Source organism: Sciurus vulgaris, assembly GCF_902686455.1.
Source record: "Sciurus vulgaris genome assembly, chromosome: 1".
Classification (NCBI taxonomy): Eukaryota; Metazoa; Chordata; class Mammalia; order Rodentia; family Sciuridae; genus Sciurus; species Sciurus vulgaris.
Genome location: NC_136461.1, coordinates 96,574,312 through 96,591,634, shown reverse-complemented (window position 1 = coordinate 96,591,634; position 17,323 = coordinate 96,574,312). Strand labels below are relative to the sequence as shown.

Here is a 17,323-nt window from a genome sequence, read left to right as displayed (position 1 = left end):
CCCTATGAAGTCTGCCTCTCCCTAAGATAGTCTGTTTTTCTCTTAATGTAGCAACAATATAGGAAGGATATAGCTAAAATTAGACCTTGCTGTGAAAAATCAATCTGTTCTTAACACTGCAAATAGTTTAAACACACACATGCTCGCGCGCACACACACACGCACACACACACACACACACACTTATGCTGTTTTCATTTATTTCCTTATATCATAGGAAGAGTCCTATGATGGTAGAGATTGAAGGAAACTTGTTACCCTCACGTGAGTTCTGTGTGTAATACTTCTGTGCATACTAATCAAGTTTGGGGAGGCTCTGGTTGAAGTAAAATGGGACTCTATCTTTGCCACAGGATATCTTAGAGCATTTAATACACTAGTAAGCATTGCGATTCTCCTAGAAGGAAATATTGTGAACATTTTCCAAATGTATTTGACCATTACACAGTTTACGTGTGAAGTGATTCTGAGGAACACTAATCTAGTAAAATATGCTCATTTTGTGGGGGAGGAGACTCTGCTTTGGTGGCTCCAATTTGCTCTGAGTTCACAAAGAATAAGGACACAGCAAGAGCTTGAACTTATTTCTCCCATCTCCCAGCCAATGCTTCCTTCTAAAATAAGACAAATAATGATTTTGAAATCCTAACAGAGAGGGGACAGACAGATGTGAGTGGTAGGAACATGAAGTTAAGGGAATAATTCTATAAACTGGATCACTGTGTTGACCCTCACACACTTTCTTTTCCAAGAAGCAATTTACCTGCAGCCCTGCTGGCCTAAGTGGACAGGATATGTTACATTCCTCAGCTAACTACCTGTTACCTGCAGAAAAAATGCAGGCCTGAAATAATTCTGATAAGAGGAACACAAGTTATCCTGAAGGAGGGGACTTTTGTGATGCTTACACAGACCAGGTTGTGAAACTCAGGGAGATAAGGATAATTCCCCCAACTATAAAATCTACAGTTAGAACCAGTCAGCATGGGTTAAAGTGACCTAGAGTTATCAGGGCAGTGAGCCCAATGTCATCCTGCTGTCAGTCAAAAGGCAAGAAGTGGACCTAGGCAGGGCTCTCTGGAAACTTCTCTGGGATTTCCAATAAAACTGGCATGCAGAAGAGGCATACTGTCCTTCTCCTCTTTAAGAGGACCCACTCTCTCCCTTGAGAGTGTCCCCTTTCCTTTTTCCTATTTCTTCAATAAACTCATGCCTGTTACTCTGAGCAACAAGTCTGAAATATTTCTGACTTGATCACAAGAATCAGAATTTGAAACTGGGGATGGGGTGTGGTTCTTGGCACTGCCTCAGTTTCCCAAAAGGCCCCAGTCCTGTAACATAATGATTTGTCTCTGTCTTCTCAAATTATTCTTAGCACAAAATCATTTGTCCTAGGCACAGTCACAGTATGACAAGAAAGAGACAAAATAGTAGCTATCTTAATTGTAATACATCTGGTTTGGGATATTGGACCAATAAGGTTTATGGGGCTGCTACATCATGTTTATAGCCTGTTTCTCAAGGTAGTCGATGTTTTCAAGTGGAAGATCAGGAACAAATTCATAGGCCAACATAAGTAATTTAAAAATTTTGCTTCCCACCTTGGCCTGATTGATTAACTTTTTTTGGATGAAGTTTTCCTACTGATTTTTAAAAAGGCAGAAATAACAACCATGAGGTTATATGCAATATAGTCATTTCTGATTAAACTAATATACTTAGTTCTAAAAGTGACTGGCTGAACTAAAATATAGATCTATATTGTAATAGAATCAATATGTCAATTCACAGAATCGAATTACAATGATAAAACCCTTGACATTAACCTTTTTGTTCTTGTATTTGTAGAATAATTAGGAATGATCTATTTATTGAAGCACTGCAGGTACATCCCAAACTTTCTCACACTAAATATCAGACAGTAGTCATCATCTCTGAATATGTCAGGAAATGCCTCTGATTCCAGGGAAAACACTCAGCAAGACCATTGTTGGAAGATGCCAAACACTGAATTAAGCCAAAGAATGTGGCTCCTGGAGTTAGACAAAAGAGCTGAGTGCATCCTATTTCCATTGTTGGATATACAGGTGTGGCTGAACTATAACTTTCCATACAAATGCTAGTAGCAGAGAAAAAAAATTATTTTACTTCTTCATTATGTGGTACTTTGCCTAAATATCCTCTGTTTCTTAAAAAGGAGACATCTTTCCTTTAATGACCTACTAGCTTAAAAAATCTTTGGCACTGGGGAATTAAGGATAAAGAGAAAAATTCTTAAACTGGGTTGTTTTCCTGCATGCTAATGAAGTTTATAATTTAAATAAAGGAATTATTAGACACATTCTCTGCTTATAATAGTGGAAACCTCAAAGGAAAATAAGCTGCTTATGCATATATTCTCTTTATAATTCAAGAAAGTCTCAAGGGTTTAAAAAAACATGCTCCAAATCAGAACAGCTCTTGGTTGTCCACTTAAAATGGGTGCATACCATAAATCTTTATTCTCAATGTTTCTACCAGAGCTAAGAACAATGCTTTGGGTTTTATGTTGTTTTTTTTTTTTTTTTAATTGAGGTTTTTAAGTTTTTCATTGGCATATTCTTATTTCATTCTCCCTTTAAAAGAAGGACTTCACTGTCCCATTAAAAGAAGAGTAAATCAGAATTTTGATGGTTGAATGGTTAAATATTGATTTAGCTTGGAAAAAAAAAAGGGGGGGGGGGTAGGATCATTGACTATGAACACATGAAATTGTATTAAACTCAAGAGGCAGCACACTTTTTCACTGTAGTTCCAACCAAGACAATGTAGAACAATGTGCAAAAGTTGAAAATAAAAATAGACTGACCTCACATGAAGTTAAAATAAACTAATTGTTGGCCATTTCCAAGTTTATTCATTAATATCTGTGATTTGTTTTAGTCCATGATGAAGTCACTGTATTACAGTGGCAGATATTTAAATTTATGGACAAATATGGGAAAAAATTAATGTTTAAAAATTCAGTTCATTTACTTTTTTCTTCCCTCAGAAAATGAGAAGCTATCACTGTAATTTGATTTTAGAAGTAAAATACTTAGATCTAACATAGTAAGACATAAAAATGAAATAAATTAGAATACTGTTATGGTTTAGATATGAGGTGTCCCCCAAAATCTCATGTATATGAGACAATGCAAAAAGGTTTAGAGGTGAAATGATTATGAAAGCCTTAACCTGATCAGTGCATTAATTCCCAAACAGGAATTAACTGGGTGGTAACTATAGGCAGACAGGATGTGGCTGGAGGAGGTGGGTCCTTGGGGGCCTGCCCTTAGGATTTATATTTTGTCCTAATTTTTTTTTTTTTTTTTTTTTTTTTTTGGTACTGGAGATTGAACTTGGGAGCCCTCAACCACTGAGCCACATCCCCAGACCAATTTGGTATTTTTATGTGGAGACATACAAATGCTAGAAGCAGAGGAGAAAATCATTTTACTTCTTCATTATGTGGTATTTTACTTAAATATTCTATGTTTCTTAAAAAGGAGACATCTTTCCTTTAATAACCTACTAGCTTAAAGCCTGAGTTGCTTAGAGCCTTGCTTTTGCTGAGGCTGGCTTTGAACTCGTGATCCTCCTATCTCAGTCTCCCTGAGTTACTGGGATTATGGGCATGGCCTACTTTGACCTTCTTGAGTGGAGCTCTTCCTCTGCTTCCTGGTGCCATGTTCAGAGCCTGCTTCCTTTAGCCACACACTGCAACATTATGTTCTGTCTCACCTCAGGCCCCAAAGAATGGAGCCAGCTGTCTATTGGACTGAGACTTATGAAACTGTGAGCCCTAAAATAAACTTTTCCTTCTCTAATTGTTTTCATCAGGACTTTTGGTCATAGCAGGAGAAAAGCTGACTAAACCAAGTACAGATAAACACCCCACAATCTAGTGTAATGAAATACTGAGCAGCCAAAAGTCATGGTGAGTGCAACTCCCAGAACATTATAGGAAGGGCAAAGCCATAGAATTTACTGATTCATCATCCCTGGTTAAGGATGGCTCCTTTGGGAATATTCTGGGACTCCTATATCTACCAAGATCACTCCAGGGTGGCTGGCTGTGAGACCACATCATCTAGGGAAAGCACAAGTTTTGGAGTTAGCAACCTGATTTTGTCACTTTATTATATGTCTGATGTTAGAAAAGGAAGTCATGGGATGTCTCTGGCTCTCAGTTTTCTCATTCGTAAAACAGGGTTAAATGCCACCTGTTTCATAAATCTCTTGCAAGAATTAGAGTAAATAAAGTACCCAAAAGAGTTTTGCAAACAAAGCGCTAGACAAATGTAAAGGATTATTATTTACATATTAATGGAGAATATTAGAATTACCTTAACTCATTCCACTCTTTTAATATCCCACTACTGCTCAATTTCTCAATTTCCTTCAGGAATAACCTTTTAAATGGCAATATTCCACAGCATTCTGTGAATGTTCTATAAATGATCCCAGTCATTGACAACTAGAATGGACTAAAATCCCACTTTATCAATGTCACTGATCCCCCAAACATCAACCACCACATATAAAGTCATGAATTCCAAACCTAATTCAAACTGCTTTTGGGGCACTAGAACAACAATTGAAAAAGTCCTTAATAGGACCCTCCACTTGGATTTCTGCTACTTGAAATGGCATAACATGAATAATCAGCTTAATCACTAATTACCTGAAACTTTGTTCCAATATTTATTTCCCCTATGTTATGGCCCACTGTCAATTAACTGATAATTTCTTCCCTCAGTTCTTCCTCAGAATCTGACTGGTCACCAATTCCTATTGACTTTATAAGCAAATCTCAAACCAATGCCATGCATTGGCTTCCATGGAAATTGGAGAGCTTTTCTGTATGGTTTGGCATTATAGTTGCCCCCAATTTATGCGATGTTAGATCTCTCCAGGATGCAGGGACACTGGAATAGCTTCTACCACCATTGCCTTCAAATATTTCTCACCTGCACTAAACTAGTATGTGTTAATCCATATAATTTTAGATTTCTTACGATATGGGGTACTCAGAGAGCAAGATGTAGGTATCCTTTATAGTTTTATAGAGATAGCAATAGTGAGAAGAAGGGAAGGCATCTCCCAGGACTTTAAACTCCAATTCCTGTCTATTTGGAATGTCTTAACATGCTGTGCTGTTTTTATGTATCATTTGTCTACCTGGAACATCTCTTCTGCCCTGGCTGCTTGGCAAACTAAAGCACATGTTTCAAGATACTGTACAAATCTCACATTCTCATCAAAATTTTTACTAACTGTCCCACATTAAATTAGTAACTCCTTTGGGACCTTAGGCCTTTAAGCATTCACACACACAGTGATGTGGTTTAGATATAAGAGTTTGAATGTGTCCTCAAAGGTTTATATGCTGAAATTTAACCTTCATTGTGAGGTATTAAGAAGTTGGAAACAATCCAACTCTGGTGTTCAGAGATGAGGCTTTGGGAAGTAATTAGGATTGGACAAGGTTATCAGGGTAGATCTCCCATGATTGAATACTAACAGGGAGAGCGACCTGAAGAGATACTTCCTTTTTTTCACCATGCAACGTCCTGGGCTGCCATAGGACTCTGTCAGGCAATCACCAGATGTGGTTCCTTATACCCACAGAACTGTGAGATAAACCTGTTTTCTTTATAAAGCTACCAGATTCAAGATTTGTTATAGAAACGAAAAGCAGACTAATATGTTAAAACTACTTAACTCATGTTGTCATTGTTTTTTTCTTTTTATACAGGTCTGTGCATCTTCTGGATACAAGATCCTGGAGGGCCAAGACTATGCTTCATGCATCTCTGTATGTCCTCTGTCTAACCCACACTGTCCCAGGTGGAGGATAAGTGTCTACTGATAACAGAAAGAAGGAAGATGTTTCTAAAGCAAAATCGATTCAATGGCAGGAAAGCTCAGCTTCAATAATGAGGAGTAATTGGGGAAAAAAATGGCTAAGGGCCAGACACAATGTTTTAAAATTGTCTTGTAGGATTGCTTCTTAAACAAGAGGTGGAAAGTAAATATTTTGGTAGATTTATTCAAGTTGTCGAAAGACACTTGGAGAACTTGCAGGAAAACTGATAAGCCTCTGTAGTTGGTAAATCACTTCTGTATTACATGATTTTGCCAAAAATATGAAAAATGCACTACTGCTTTTATACTTTCAATCTTCCCAGTGTTCTTGCTTACCTGATGCTACCTATTTTTGCTCTAACCACTTGGAAGTTTTGCTTTAAGGAAGTGAAATCCACCTTGTCCTAATTATGGCGAACACCAAGACACTGGCATTCAGAGAAGAAGGTTTATAAAGGAAAAGTGCCACTCTTATAGGGGGAGGGGAGCTTTTTCTCTCCAGCACCCAGCTAGGGCAGCTTTGTCCCTGGCCCTTTCATGACCCTGTGATTAGGCAAAGGAGAGTTCTGAGCCAGGGCAGGGGTGAAGTGAAAGTGGTGTCAAAGACATTTCCTGAAGGGGAGTTCTGCGTTAAAGCTCCCAGGCTTCTCTCCTGAGGTAATCAACGGAGATAGAAAAGGCAAAAAGATTCTGCAGCCGACTCCCCTTATCTGAAGGGAACATGTTTCAAGAACCCCAGCGAATGCATTAAGTAGCAGAGAGTAAAAACCCCAAATATGTGGTTTTTTTCCCATTTTTTCATATATATCCACACCTATAATAAAGTTGAATTTATAAATTAGGCACAGTGAGTGAACAACATTAAATAATAGTAAAATAAGATAATTATAATGATACTCTGTAATAAAGTATATTTAAAACTTATAAATTGCTTATTTCTGAAATTCTCCACTTAGTATGTTTGGACATGAGTAACTGAAACAGCAGGTATTAAACACTAAACCGTGGATAAGGCCTGGACAACTATTTGGACAACTAACTTACCTGTACAGGAGCCTGAGTACGTACTGAAAGGGATAAGTAATGGAAAAAGTTACTGATAACTATCCTTATGAATATTTTGTAAAAAGGCAAGTAAAAAGATGTTGATTTCAGTTTTTTAGGCCATTGGGAAAATCTCTTTTTTCTTAAAGTTCTTGTTAAAATGGAATTTCTATTTTCTTATGTCTAAATCCAGTAAGTTGGTACATTGCTGATAATATATCTTAAAAATAAGTGAACATATTACCAAATGTTCATTTATTTTTCAGATGTAAAAACTATTAAAATAAATAGCATTACTTCCTTGAACTGTTCACCTCAAAGAAGCCCTCGAGAATGTTGAATATACATTCTAATAAAATCTATGCATCTGACAGATAAAATGTTCAACTTTTCGATTAATTTTATTATGGAAAGCTTAGGAGGAAACAAAATAACTAAAAATCACAACATCTAATTATGTAACTAAGAAACATTTTGGACTTTGTCTGTACTTAACAGCTTTTAAATTTAACCCCATCTGTATGAAAAGATGTTCAGAACAAACATCTACTCTTCATTTCTCCTCTCACCCTTCATCTGGGTAGATTTTATTTATGCACTAGACGACCTTTTTGGCCATTAGAACCATCTTGCTTCAGCAGTTAATTAACACAAGTACCATAATTTAATACAGTTAATGCTACTTGATGCCCTTTAATGTACCTTCCATTAGTGATATTATTGTAGTATTACCCTGTAAATTAAAATGAGATCAAGACTAAGAGAGCTGCTCTTTAATTAAGGTACTGGCACACTGCACTCTTCTATTATTCACTAGAGAAAATCACCCTGATTTACTGAAGCGGACATCCATAAGTCAGAATTAGTCCATGAAGATTATTAGGTTTATTGAACGACGTAAGTACTATGGAGTCGCTGAGATTGCCAATAGCCATGTTTCCTCTTTCCCTCCATTATCTTAATAAATACACAATGAGAAGGAGTAAATGAAAGCAAAATAGGTATGTAGCAAAAGAGGAATAAATTACTCATGATGAGATTATGGTTTTGTAACTAGTAAAATAGTATCAGATATATTACATACTGAAAAGAGCATAAATGCTACATTAGTCTAATGACAATCAAAACATAAGTTTTATACCAAATAACACTAGTTGGTATAAAGTAAACACAGGCACAAAGAAGTAGAGGATTGGAATTCACAGTCACTTTAAACAAAGATCTCTATTTTTGTTCCACAGTTTAATATTTCAAGATGAAAAATTTATTCTCTTTCCATTATTCTATGAATGTTTATATCTGGACTCCATTCCACTGTCTCAAAATAACTCATATCAGTTTCCACAATTTGGTTTTCAAAGTAACAAGTAGAAAAATATCATTATCATTATGGGATACAGTTATGTAGGTAGAGAGGCCTGTATGTCATCATTTCATGGGAAATGTTGGGGTGAATAAATGAAACAAAGGCCTCAGTTATATTTTAGGAAGTATATATTTATGGTTGTTTAGAACAATGTTTAAAACTTTCTTTTCAAATCATCAATTAATATTCAATCCTTCTATAGGTGATTTGTTATGTAGAAGAAAGACCACTTAGGCCATTAATCATACTGAACTTTTCAAAGGTAAAATAATCACATCAGTGTCTCTACTGAAAGGCCCGTGAACCAGGCTCATGCTCAGTGTTTCCCTTTAGTGGCTCTATCATGAGCGACTCTTCCTTATATAACTTGAAAGCTGGAGACACGCCCGAGCCATCAGGCTTTGCTTCTTTAGTCCCTCCCCTAAGACTAAAAATACTCCAGCCATCTGGTGCCTAGCGCAGTACATGCCAGCATCAGTTCTGCCCTGAGGAATTTGGACAGAGTGTGCAGGTGAAAGAGTGGACCTCATGGAAGGGGCTCACCTTTACTGGACCTTTGTCTGTTGCCCAGCTGCTTCTCACCAGCTTACAGTTGACTGGTGAACAGGAAAAAGACAGTGGAGGTGAGTCCCAGAGAAGGGAGGAGGGCTCCTGCAAATTCCCCAGAACCACAGAAATGCAGGTTGGAGGACATTAGAAGGACAAAAAATATAAATAAATAAATAAATAAATAAATAAATAAATGGTAAAGTTGGAGGGATTCTGTGTTTCTAACATGCCAATGTGGGATGGCCAGACTGACCTCAGTGGAGAAAGCATAAACATGTCTTTACTTTTTTTTTTTTTTTTATAAAGTATTTTATTAAAAAAAATGTATTCTACATTTTTCTTTCATCTGTTTGTTTCTTCTAAATAATTGTTTCTTTTAAACAATCAGATGAAAGAAAAATGGATACCCAATGACAAAAATAAACTCCAACAATGGTGTTTCCCAGCCCCATGGTTTCTGAAGATTGCCTTCTTGACAAGTGGCAAATCCAAGTGTTTGGAGGAAGTTGGGTTATAGCAACTTGGACTCAGATTATGGATATCTCAAATTCCACAGAAACTGACCTATATGAATATATCTAGCAATGTAGATCACACTAGGATTAGAATTCTAATCTCCATTTACTAATTTTGACCTTTACTCTTCTAGATGAATCGAATACTTACTACTTGATATTGATATACTATTGCTAATAATATCAACATCAATTATTTTTATATATGTCCTCCGAAGTGAGATACTATAAATTTATAATCTTTTGCTAAAATGCTCCTAAGCATAATAATGGTTGCATTTTATTATAAACAGCAAACTCATGTTCAAGGCAACAGCTCCCTATCACACTGTCATGGTTCCCTGTTAATCCATGAACTGTTTTCTCTACTCTGAACCTACAAACAAGAAATACAAATGCATAGGGGCATATATATCTCAAAAATATTTGCTTTAAAGATACCTTCATCATCCATCACCAATGCTTTAGTTAAAAGTTTAAAATAAGGTTCAAAAGTTGAAGTTTCTTTCTTCCATGAGGAACAGAGTTCCTGCTACTTCTCCACAGGTTAGATCCTGACATCACTCTGAGAGGTTGTGCCCACCACCCACTAAAGCCCTTTTCTTAGTAATAAAGACTTCTTCCTCATTCTAGCACTACATGAGGCAAGTCTCTGAAAGCTAGAGTTTCAACACTTGTCCAGTTTCTGAGGATTGGGCTGCTGGGATGCCAGCAAATCAAATAAATCCTGTTTAAACTTTATGATTATTTTATTAAACCTAATGACAGAGGTACCATTTATATTGTTATCATATATTTTGACTTCAAGCATTCTTTGGCATTTTTGGAGTGCAGCTTTACTTATCTCTCCTTTATTTCCATTTAATATAAATCATACTCAACTTCAGTTTTCCCCACTCACTAACTCAGGCTTTCATTAGTCGGCTATTTTGATACTATGCCACACTTGCAAAGCTGATTGAAAATCTCTATGTTGGTAGTCCTGGTTCTCATTATTCAAATTTTTCATTTAAACGACTTCAAAATTCTTGTATACTTAATTATGTTTCTGGTATATTGTCAAAACCAAAGACAATCCTGACAGTGACCATCAGTATTGCTACTCTGGTCCATCTGTAATTAATCTACAAAATGAAGGGCATCAATTCAAGTCCATATTTTAAATGTAGCATATCACTGCAATACAAAAAGATCCAAAAACCTAAAAGTATAACTTGTCCCTCTTTAACAGATGCTTTATTTCCTAGAAGCTTTTGGTTCTGATTTAATAAATTTAAAGAAATATAGCTTTCATTCCAGATTTTTTTGGTCCAACATAACAAATATGAACAAATTGATGTACAATGTTGCAATCCTCCTTGCATTCAAAAGTGCAAGATGTATTTCTTGTTTTTCAGTCCTGTATAGGGCAATAGGATTTAATCCCTAAGGCTTACTTGCCTTAATGACTAAAACCAGAAACCTCCTGACCTAGGGAGTTCTTTTGTCTTAAGATGCGCCCCCATCCCCCACCCCCCACCACCTTTTGCTTTCATTTGAATTCTAAAGAATCCCACCAGGCCCACCAGGTTTGATGGCAGCAAGTCTGGGATACAAATTACTGCTGAGTACAAAGGGTCTCAAATACCTTCAGAACCTGCTAGCACACTGGTATTCCTGAGAAAATGTTGCAGCAGAAATTGACAAATGCCACCTTAGGACGTGGCCTCAACACGCCGATGGTTCCTTTGGACACACCCATTCCCAAATGAGGCAGACAGTCTCTTACCTTCCTCGCACCTTTATGTCTGAGATGGCGTAAAAGTATCGTGCCAGGTGTAGCTCATCTACAAATATTTCCCCAACGGCTGGTCTCAGCAGCCTTATCCTCAGGTCTGTGACTGTGAAGAAATCTCTGAGTTTCTTGGTGGTATCCAGCTGTCCGTAGAGGGAAGCCATATTCCGTAGCCGAGGTCCAGCAAAAAATGCGAACCTGTCTTTGATTTCAAAGTGGATTATTTTGCTATTCGTCGTGTACCCCGTGGAGTACTCTTCTGTGCAAATGATTTCCAAGACGGTGTGTTGTGATAAATCCTTCACAGATTTTGGGTCCATGTGAAAAGCATCCAAGCAGTCTGTGGCATAGTACTGATAGGGTTGCCATGTTCGACCATAGTCGAGAGATTTCTCCAGGATCATTTGGTCTGGACGCCCCGATTCAAAGGTAATAACTATGTTGTCTGTGAGCTCAATGGTTTTACTCCAAGACAGAGTGATGTTAACTTGGAGAGGCTTGGGGTACTCCTTCCAAGTAGCAGACTGCCAAAATGTGGAGGGGTGTCTTCCTTCAAAGTCAAACATCAGCTCAGGGGGGTGTGCCAGCTCCGGGGTGCTTGCATCGCACTCATTATTGCACATGTAGGGGTTGCCCTATGGGAGAAGAACAAGAGGTGCCGCATTAAAACACAGGGTCAACTCAGGTCTTGCCTTACTGCTGCTGCTAAGAGGCATGGAAAGAAAAATATTCTCCATAATAATTTTTATTTGTTCTAAATAGATTCTCCCTTACAACAGACTTTTTTTTTTTTTTAAAAAAAAAGAAATATAATAATAATTTTCTAATCTTATTTCCCTTCATGGACTTTAGGAAGTGAAAACAGTTTATTTATCCCATATGTGTTACACCCATAATGTGGTCACAGAAACACAAAGATAGAGCAACTGTCTAACAGCTCAGTACCTCTGCTCTCTTAGAAAGATGCTATAGAAGAGCAAGGGAAATTCCCCCCTGCCTCAAGGACATTCCTTAAGAGCACAGTTCCTCCTTAAAAACATTGTTTTTCAAGCAAGGCTTGAGAACTAGCCATGAACCGTAAACCTGTGTCCTGTTTGAGAAGTGATGCCCCCATGCAATGTTCAGATTTTCTCAGCTTTGCCTCCAATACATCATACTTAACTGGGTCTCTGCTTCATAAAGTCTGGTTTTAAAACATTTACTTTATTCACCACAAATCATTAAAATGTGGTACTCTGCAGGCTCTGGGGCTTGGTCCAGACATCTGCCATCCTATTAGCTAGAGATAAGAGGATTGCTCAGGAAAGTCTTGGGGTTGGGGGTGTTTTCCAAAAAAACCTGCTACAGTCATTCCTTAGTGCTCATGAGGGACTGGTTCCAGAACCCTCATTGACACCAAAATCTGCAGATGCTCAAGTGCCTTGTATAAAATGGCACAGTATTTTCATATAACCTACACATATCCTCCCACATACTTTAAGCCACCTCTAGATTACTTATAATACCTAACATAATGCAAATGCTATGTAAATAGTTGTTATACTGCATTGCTTAGGGAGTATTGACAAAAAAAAAAAAAAATTCTGTACGTGTTCAGTACAGAAGCAGTTATCTGAGGCCTAAGCACATAGTGCAGGAATGAGATGAGGTAAACCACGCTCAAACAAGGAGTGCTGAAGAGACTGAGGGTTAGAGAAATGGTGAAGGCTGCAGTGGCGTGTGCTCACACGTCACCTCGTTTGCCTGAATTCAACACAGTGATCCGCACAGGGCAAATTCAGATTTTGTTGGGGGAACTTTCTGAATTTTGTTTTCTCAATACTTTCAACCCATGGTTGGTTGAATCTGTGGATGCAAAACCTTTGGTCATGGAGGGCTGACTGTATAATTAGGAGGGTGTTGCATACCAAATTCTGTGCCAGCCCATAGCAGCCCTTCATGGACGTTAATTAGTATTATCATTATTTTCCTTCTATCAAAGATTACTTCCCTTACAAGCCAAACAAAGAGCTGGAACTAAATCTTGTTATAGTGCTGTCACAGCATTGTAATAATACTGCTTATGCTACATTAAATGGCTGCTCATGACTTTCATCAGTAGATCCTATGGAGAATGGCTCCCCATTTTTATTTATGTTACTTAAAAAAATAACAAATAGAATCATTTGAAAGCCACTATTTAGGTATAGTGGTCTCTCCTTATCCCCTGGGGCTACTTTCCAAGTTCCCCAGTGAATGCTTGAAACCTCAGATAGTACAGAATCTTCTAAGTATATCTTTTTCCTATACATACTTATCTATAATAATTTATAAATTAGACACAGTAAAAGATTAACAACAGTAATGCATGATAAAATAGAACAATTACACTGTAATAAAATTTATATAATTGTGCTCTCTCAAAATATTTTATTATACTCATCCTTCTTGTGAAATGACACAATGTGAGGAGAGGAAGTGTGTGAATGACACAGGCATTGTGACATCATGTTGGCTGCTGTGTCTGGGTACCTGAATACAGCACTGCAAAATCAGGCTGTGGACCTGATAACCCAGACCATGGCTAAGTGACAAATGAGCACATAGTGGAAATAGTGTGGGTTCTCTAGGCAAAAGGATGATTCATGGCTGGGATGGGATGGAGCAGGATGGCAAGAGATTTCATCACATTACTCTAGAATAGTGTATGATTTAAAACTCATGAGTTATTTATTCCTGGAATTTCCCGTTTAATATTTTTGGATCCCAGTCGACCACGAGTAAATGAAATCATGGAAAGTGGAACTATGGGTAAGAGGGAACTACTCTATTTCTCTTGCCCTGTACTAGGTGATTGTGAGTATGAATGGGTGAAAGAATCTATTCTTTGACATTGTCCTTAGACTGTCTCTTACAATTACAATGAGATTTCCTTTTTTCTTTTTCATGAACTTTGAATTTTTTTTTTTTTTCATACCTGTTGGAAACATGAGATGAGTCAAATAATGAATCTACACTTTAGATATCGATGCTCAGTTACCTGCTGACTCCTATGAAATATAAGATGAACATTGGAGAATTGCTTCGGCCTCCCTTGAGGCAACTCTCTCCTACCTAGTCAGCTAATACTCTCACTCTCTCTTTGCCATTAATGCAATTGGATCTTAAAGTTGGCAACAGGTCTGGGAGACACAAGTATAATTGAGATGAGGCAGGAGAAAGGGGAGAAGGTACATTATTTGAAGAACAGAACTGTTTTAAAAATATACTCAAGAAATCAGTGATAATGGAAATGTTTCTGTTCTTCTCTCTCGAATTTCAATTCCCTATTCCTGATCCCACCGTCTGTGGCACTATTTATAGGTATCCCTTTCAAAATGAGCCAAGGGGGTAGGGATAAGTTTCTGTTCCAGGTGGAATAAATCACCAAATTTATTATTATTTAAGCTCTCTTAAGCATACCAGAGAGCCAAATGCAAAGCTCTGCAAACTGGCAAAGGCTTTTTATGGAGGGCTATAAATATTGTGGAATCTGTCAGGATTTATAAATTCTAAATATATGTAAATGCGCATTTTACTGGAAAGGGTCAAATTCACATAGATCTCACCTTCATTTGAAATTTACCTAAAATATATGGTCACTTTAAAATTTGTCAGCATGCAGCCATCTGCACAATTTCTGACTTGGACACTCCCCGCTTCCTGCTGAGGAATGTGTCTTCATCAGAGGTCAGGAGTGAGGGAACGAAGAGAACCAGCTCTGTGGGGTACACCAGAGGGAGTGATCAGACATTTTTATCAAATCATGTTGAAAGACAGCATTTGTTCACTTCAGCCTTGGTACATGGAGCTTCTGAAATGGGGACAAGCTTCTGGGACAAGAGGAGAAGGAGGCACAGCCGGCTTTTCTAAGGGTAAACCAATCATAACAAACATGCCACAGAAATGCTTGAAGAAATCTATCTAAAATGCATTTATTCAGTAAAAGGCATTGGCAATATCCACCATTTAGTCAGCCCTTATGTTGGGGTAGTTTACATGTCCTGGGCAATCCCTCTCATCCCTACCTACTGAACAGGAAATTGAGGCACAGAGAAGTGTTAAGGGACTTGCCTAAGATCACACAGCAGACCATAAGAAGCAGAGCCAGAACCTGTTCTCCTACTCCTGCCTGGTCTGCTTAGCACCCAAGCCAATGGAGTCTACTGTGTTGTAACACTGTCGTATAAACAGTATTGACTGTCAGGAAGAAAACATCTGAGATCAAATGAGTTGGAGAAAAACAGCCTAAGAGCTTGTTTTAGTCTGATGAGCATTATCATACATCTGGAATGCCTTGAAATTAAGATCCTCACTTAGCTGCACAAAATAGACCTAGTTTCAAAAACTTATTTTGCTATGGAGTCCCTATTTAACTTAGTAACCCCTACTGATAAGCTATAGAAGTTGCACCCTGCAGAGTGTCCTTTGAGAGTCTTTATATTTTCTTATAATTGTAAACATGTGGAGGTCAGACAGCACCTCACAACCCAGTTTTAGTTCTTTAATGAAGACACGGCCTCAGGAAGCTCTAGGTCTCTCCTTTTGTTCCACAGGGAGGGGCACCTTCCCCTTGGGCTCAGCAGGACAGCCAGCTCTTGGTAAAGGTTGACATTTACAACAAGTCTCTCATAGCTTCACACAGATCTGCTGCTTTAGGCACCTGAGAGATGAGAACAAAGTCTCATGCACTCAACAATTATATATTGATTGCCTATTATAGAACTATATTTAAGGAATTTGTCTTGGCACTTAAGATATAACAGTTGACAAATCCAAGTCCTTGTTTCTGTGGTGCCTCCATCCTAGTTGGAGGAGATGCGCTAAGCAAACAAACATAAAATGCTTTATAGTGGTCCATGGAGGTAACTGCTATAGAGAAAAATATAGCCAATTAAAGGGAAGAATGGTGTTGGGAGGGAATGATGATTGTAATTTTATATTAGGAGGTCAGAGAAGGTCTCCCTGATAACATGACATTTGAGCAGATTAAGAACAATTCCCAATTTACACTGGAGATAATCAGAGGAGGTTGGCCAGAATGACAGTTTCGTCCTTCATCTGACTCTACTCTTAGTGATATTTTCAGCAGCATAACAATTTATTGCAATCGATGGGTAAACAAATCATTTGAAATGAGAATCTGCACCAAATGACAAAAGATACCAAAAAAAAAAAAAAAAAAAAAATCAATTGGACTAGTCTCCTTCTTTCAGAGCACTCCTACTCTTTTGGGAGATTAATGATTTGATTGCCATTAACATAATTTACCCAGAGACAATGACATTGTGAGAAAATTAGCAGAGGATGCAAAGAGAAAAAAATTAAAAGGATTTCTTTCTGGTCTTTACCTTTTAGGTGAGAGAGAAAAAGGAAAAGAAAGCTAAATCTTATCCTGATAGGGAAAGCTAAAGGAGAGATTATACACTAAATATTGAGTGTAAATATTTCATTGGGTGTGATCTGTAATACTTGTTGTTATAGAGAATTATCAATATGAAAACAATTCTTGTTAAAGGGATTAGATTAATTACATTTTCAACTACTTCAACTACACCCTAATCCTTTTTAATAACATCAACAATGAAATTTATATAAGAAAAAGCAACTTTCCCCTACTTATGAAAACAAAGAACACTTCTTGCTGCTAAATCTAACAGATTCAGGCATCAGCAAGTGTAAGTAATTATTTTGTGGCCAGCAGGCAGCCTTAAGTAGATCTTAATTTAAGTCCTACAAGCAACAGATCCTTAGTTGATTGTCTATGGACAAAGCAGAAAATATTTATGACTATGCAGATAATATTTACACCACTAAGTGATGCCTAAATTATTAAATAGATTTTGCGGTTGAATTTTTTTTATAACAATTAGAAGATTGTGGTGTCTGATTTCATTTAGAAATGTTAATATTTTACCTCTTGGAGAATTGAAGTTACTTCTTAATTAGCAATTTGCAGTCAAAGTGGAATATTGTTATTCTTTCTTAATGCTTTCAGAATTAAATGGATAAATAAAATTTGAGACATGCTTTCATTGTTTCTGTTGAAGTCTTCCTTCTGGCAAGTGACACTTTTAAAAAGAACTTCCTTTCACCTAACATCTGGTAGGCCCTTCAGAGTTTAAAACAAAATCCCATATAATCAGTATTAACAAAAAACTTGACCTT

The 17,323-nt window shown here is 37.3% G+C and overlaps 1 protein-coding gene across 7 annotated transcripts in view; it reads right to left on the bottom strand.

Moving 5' to 3' along the window:
* NTNG1 (netrin G1) overlaps positions 1–17,323 on the bottom strand; it is a 408,943-nt gene that overhangs the window by 154,556 nt on the left and 237,064 nt on the right. For all 7 annotated transcript variants that reach the window (XM_079132939.1, XM_079132936.1, XM_079132937.1 and 4 more), the window contains exon 3: positions 11,132–11,772. In XM_079132939.1, the coding sequence (XP_078989065.1) occupies positions 11,132–11,772 (641 nt within the window). The remainder of the gene's footprint in view (positions 1–11,131; positions 11,773–17,323) is intronic.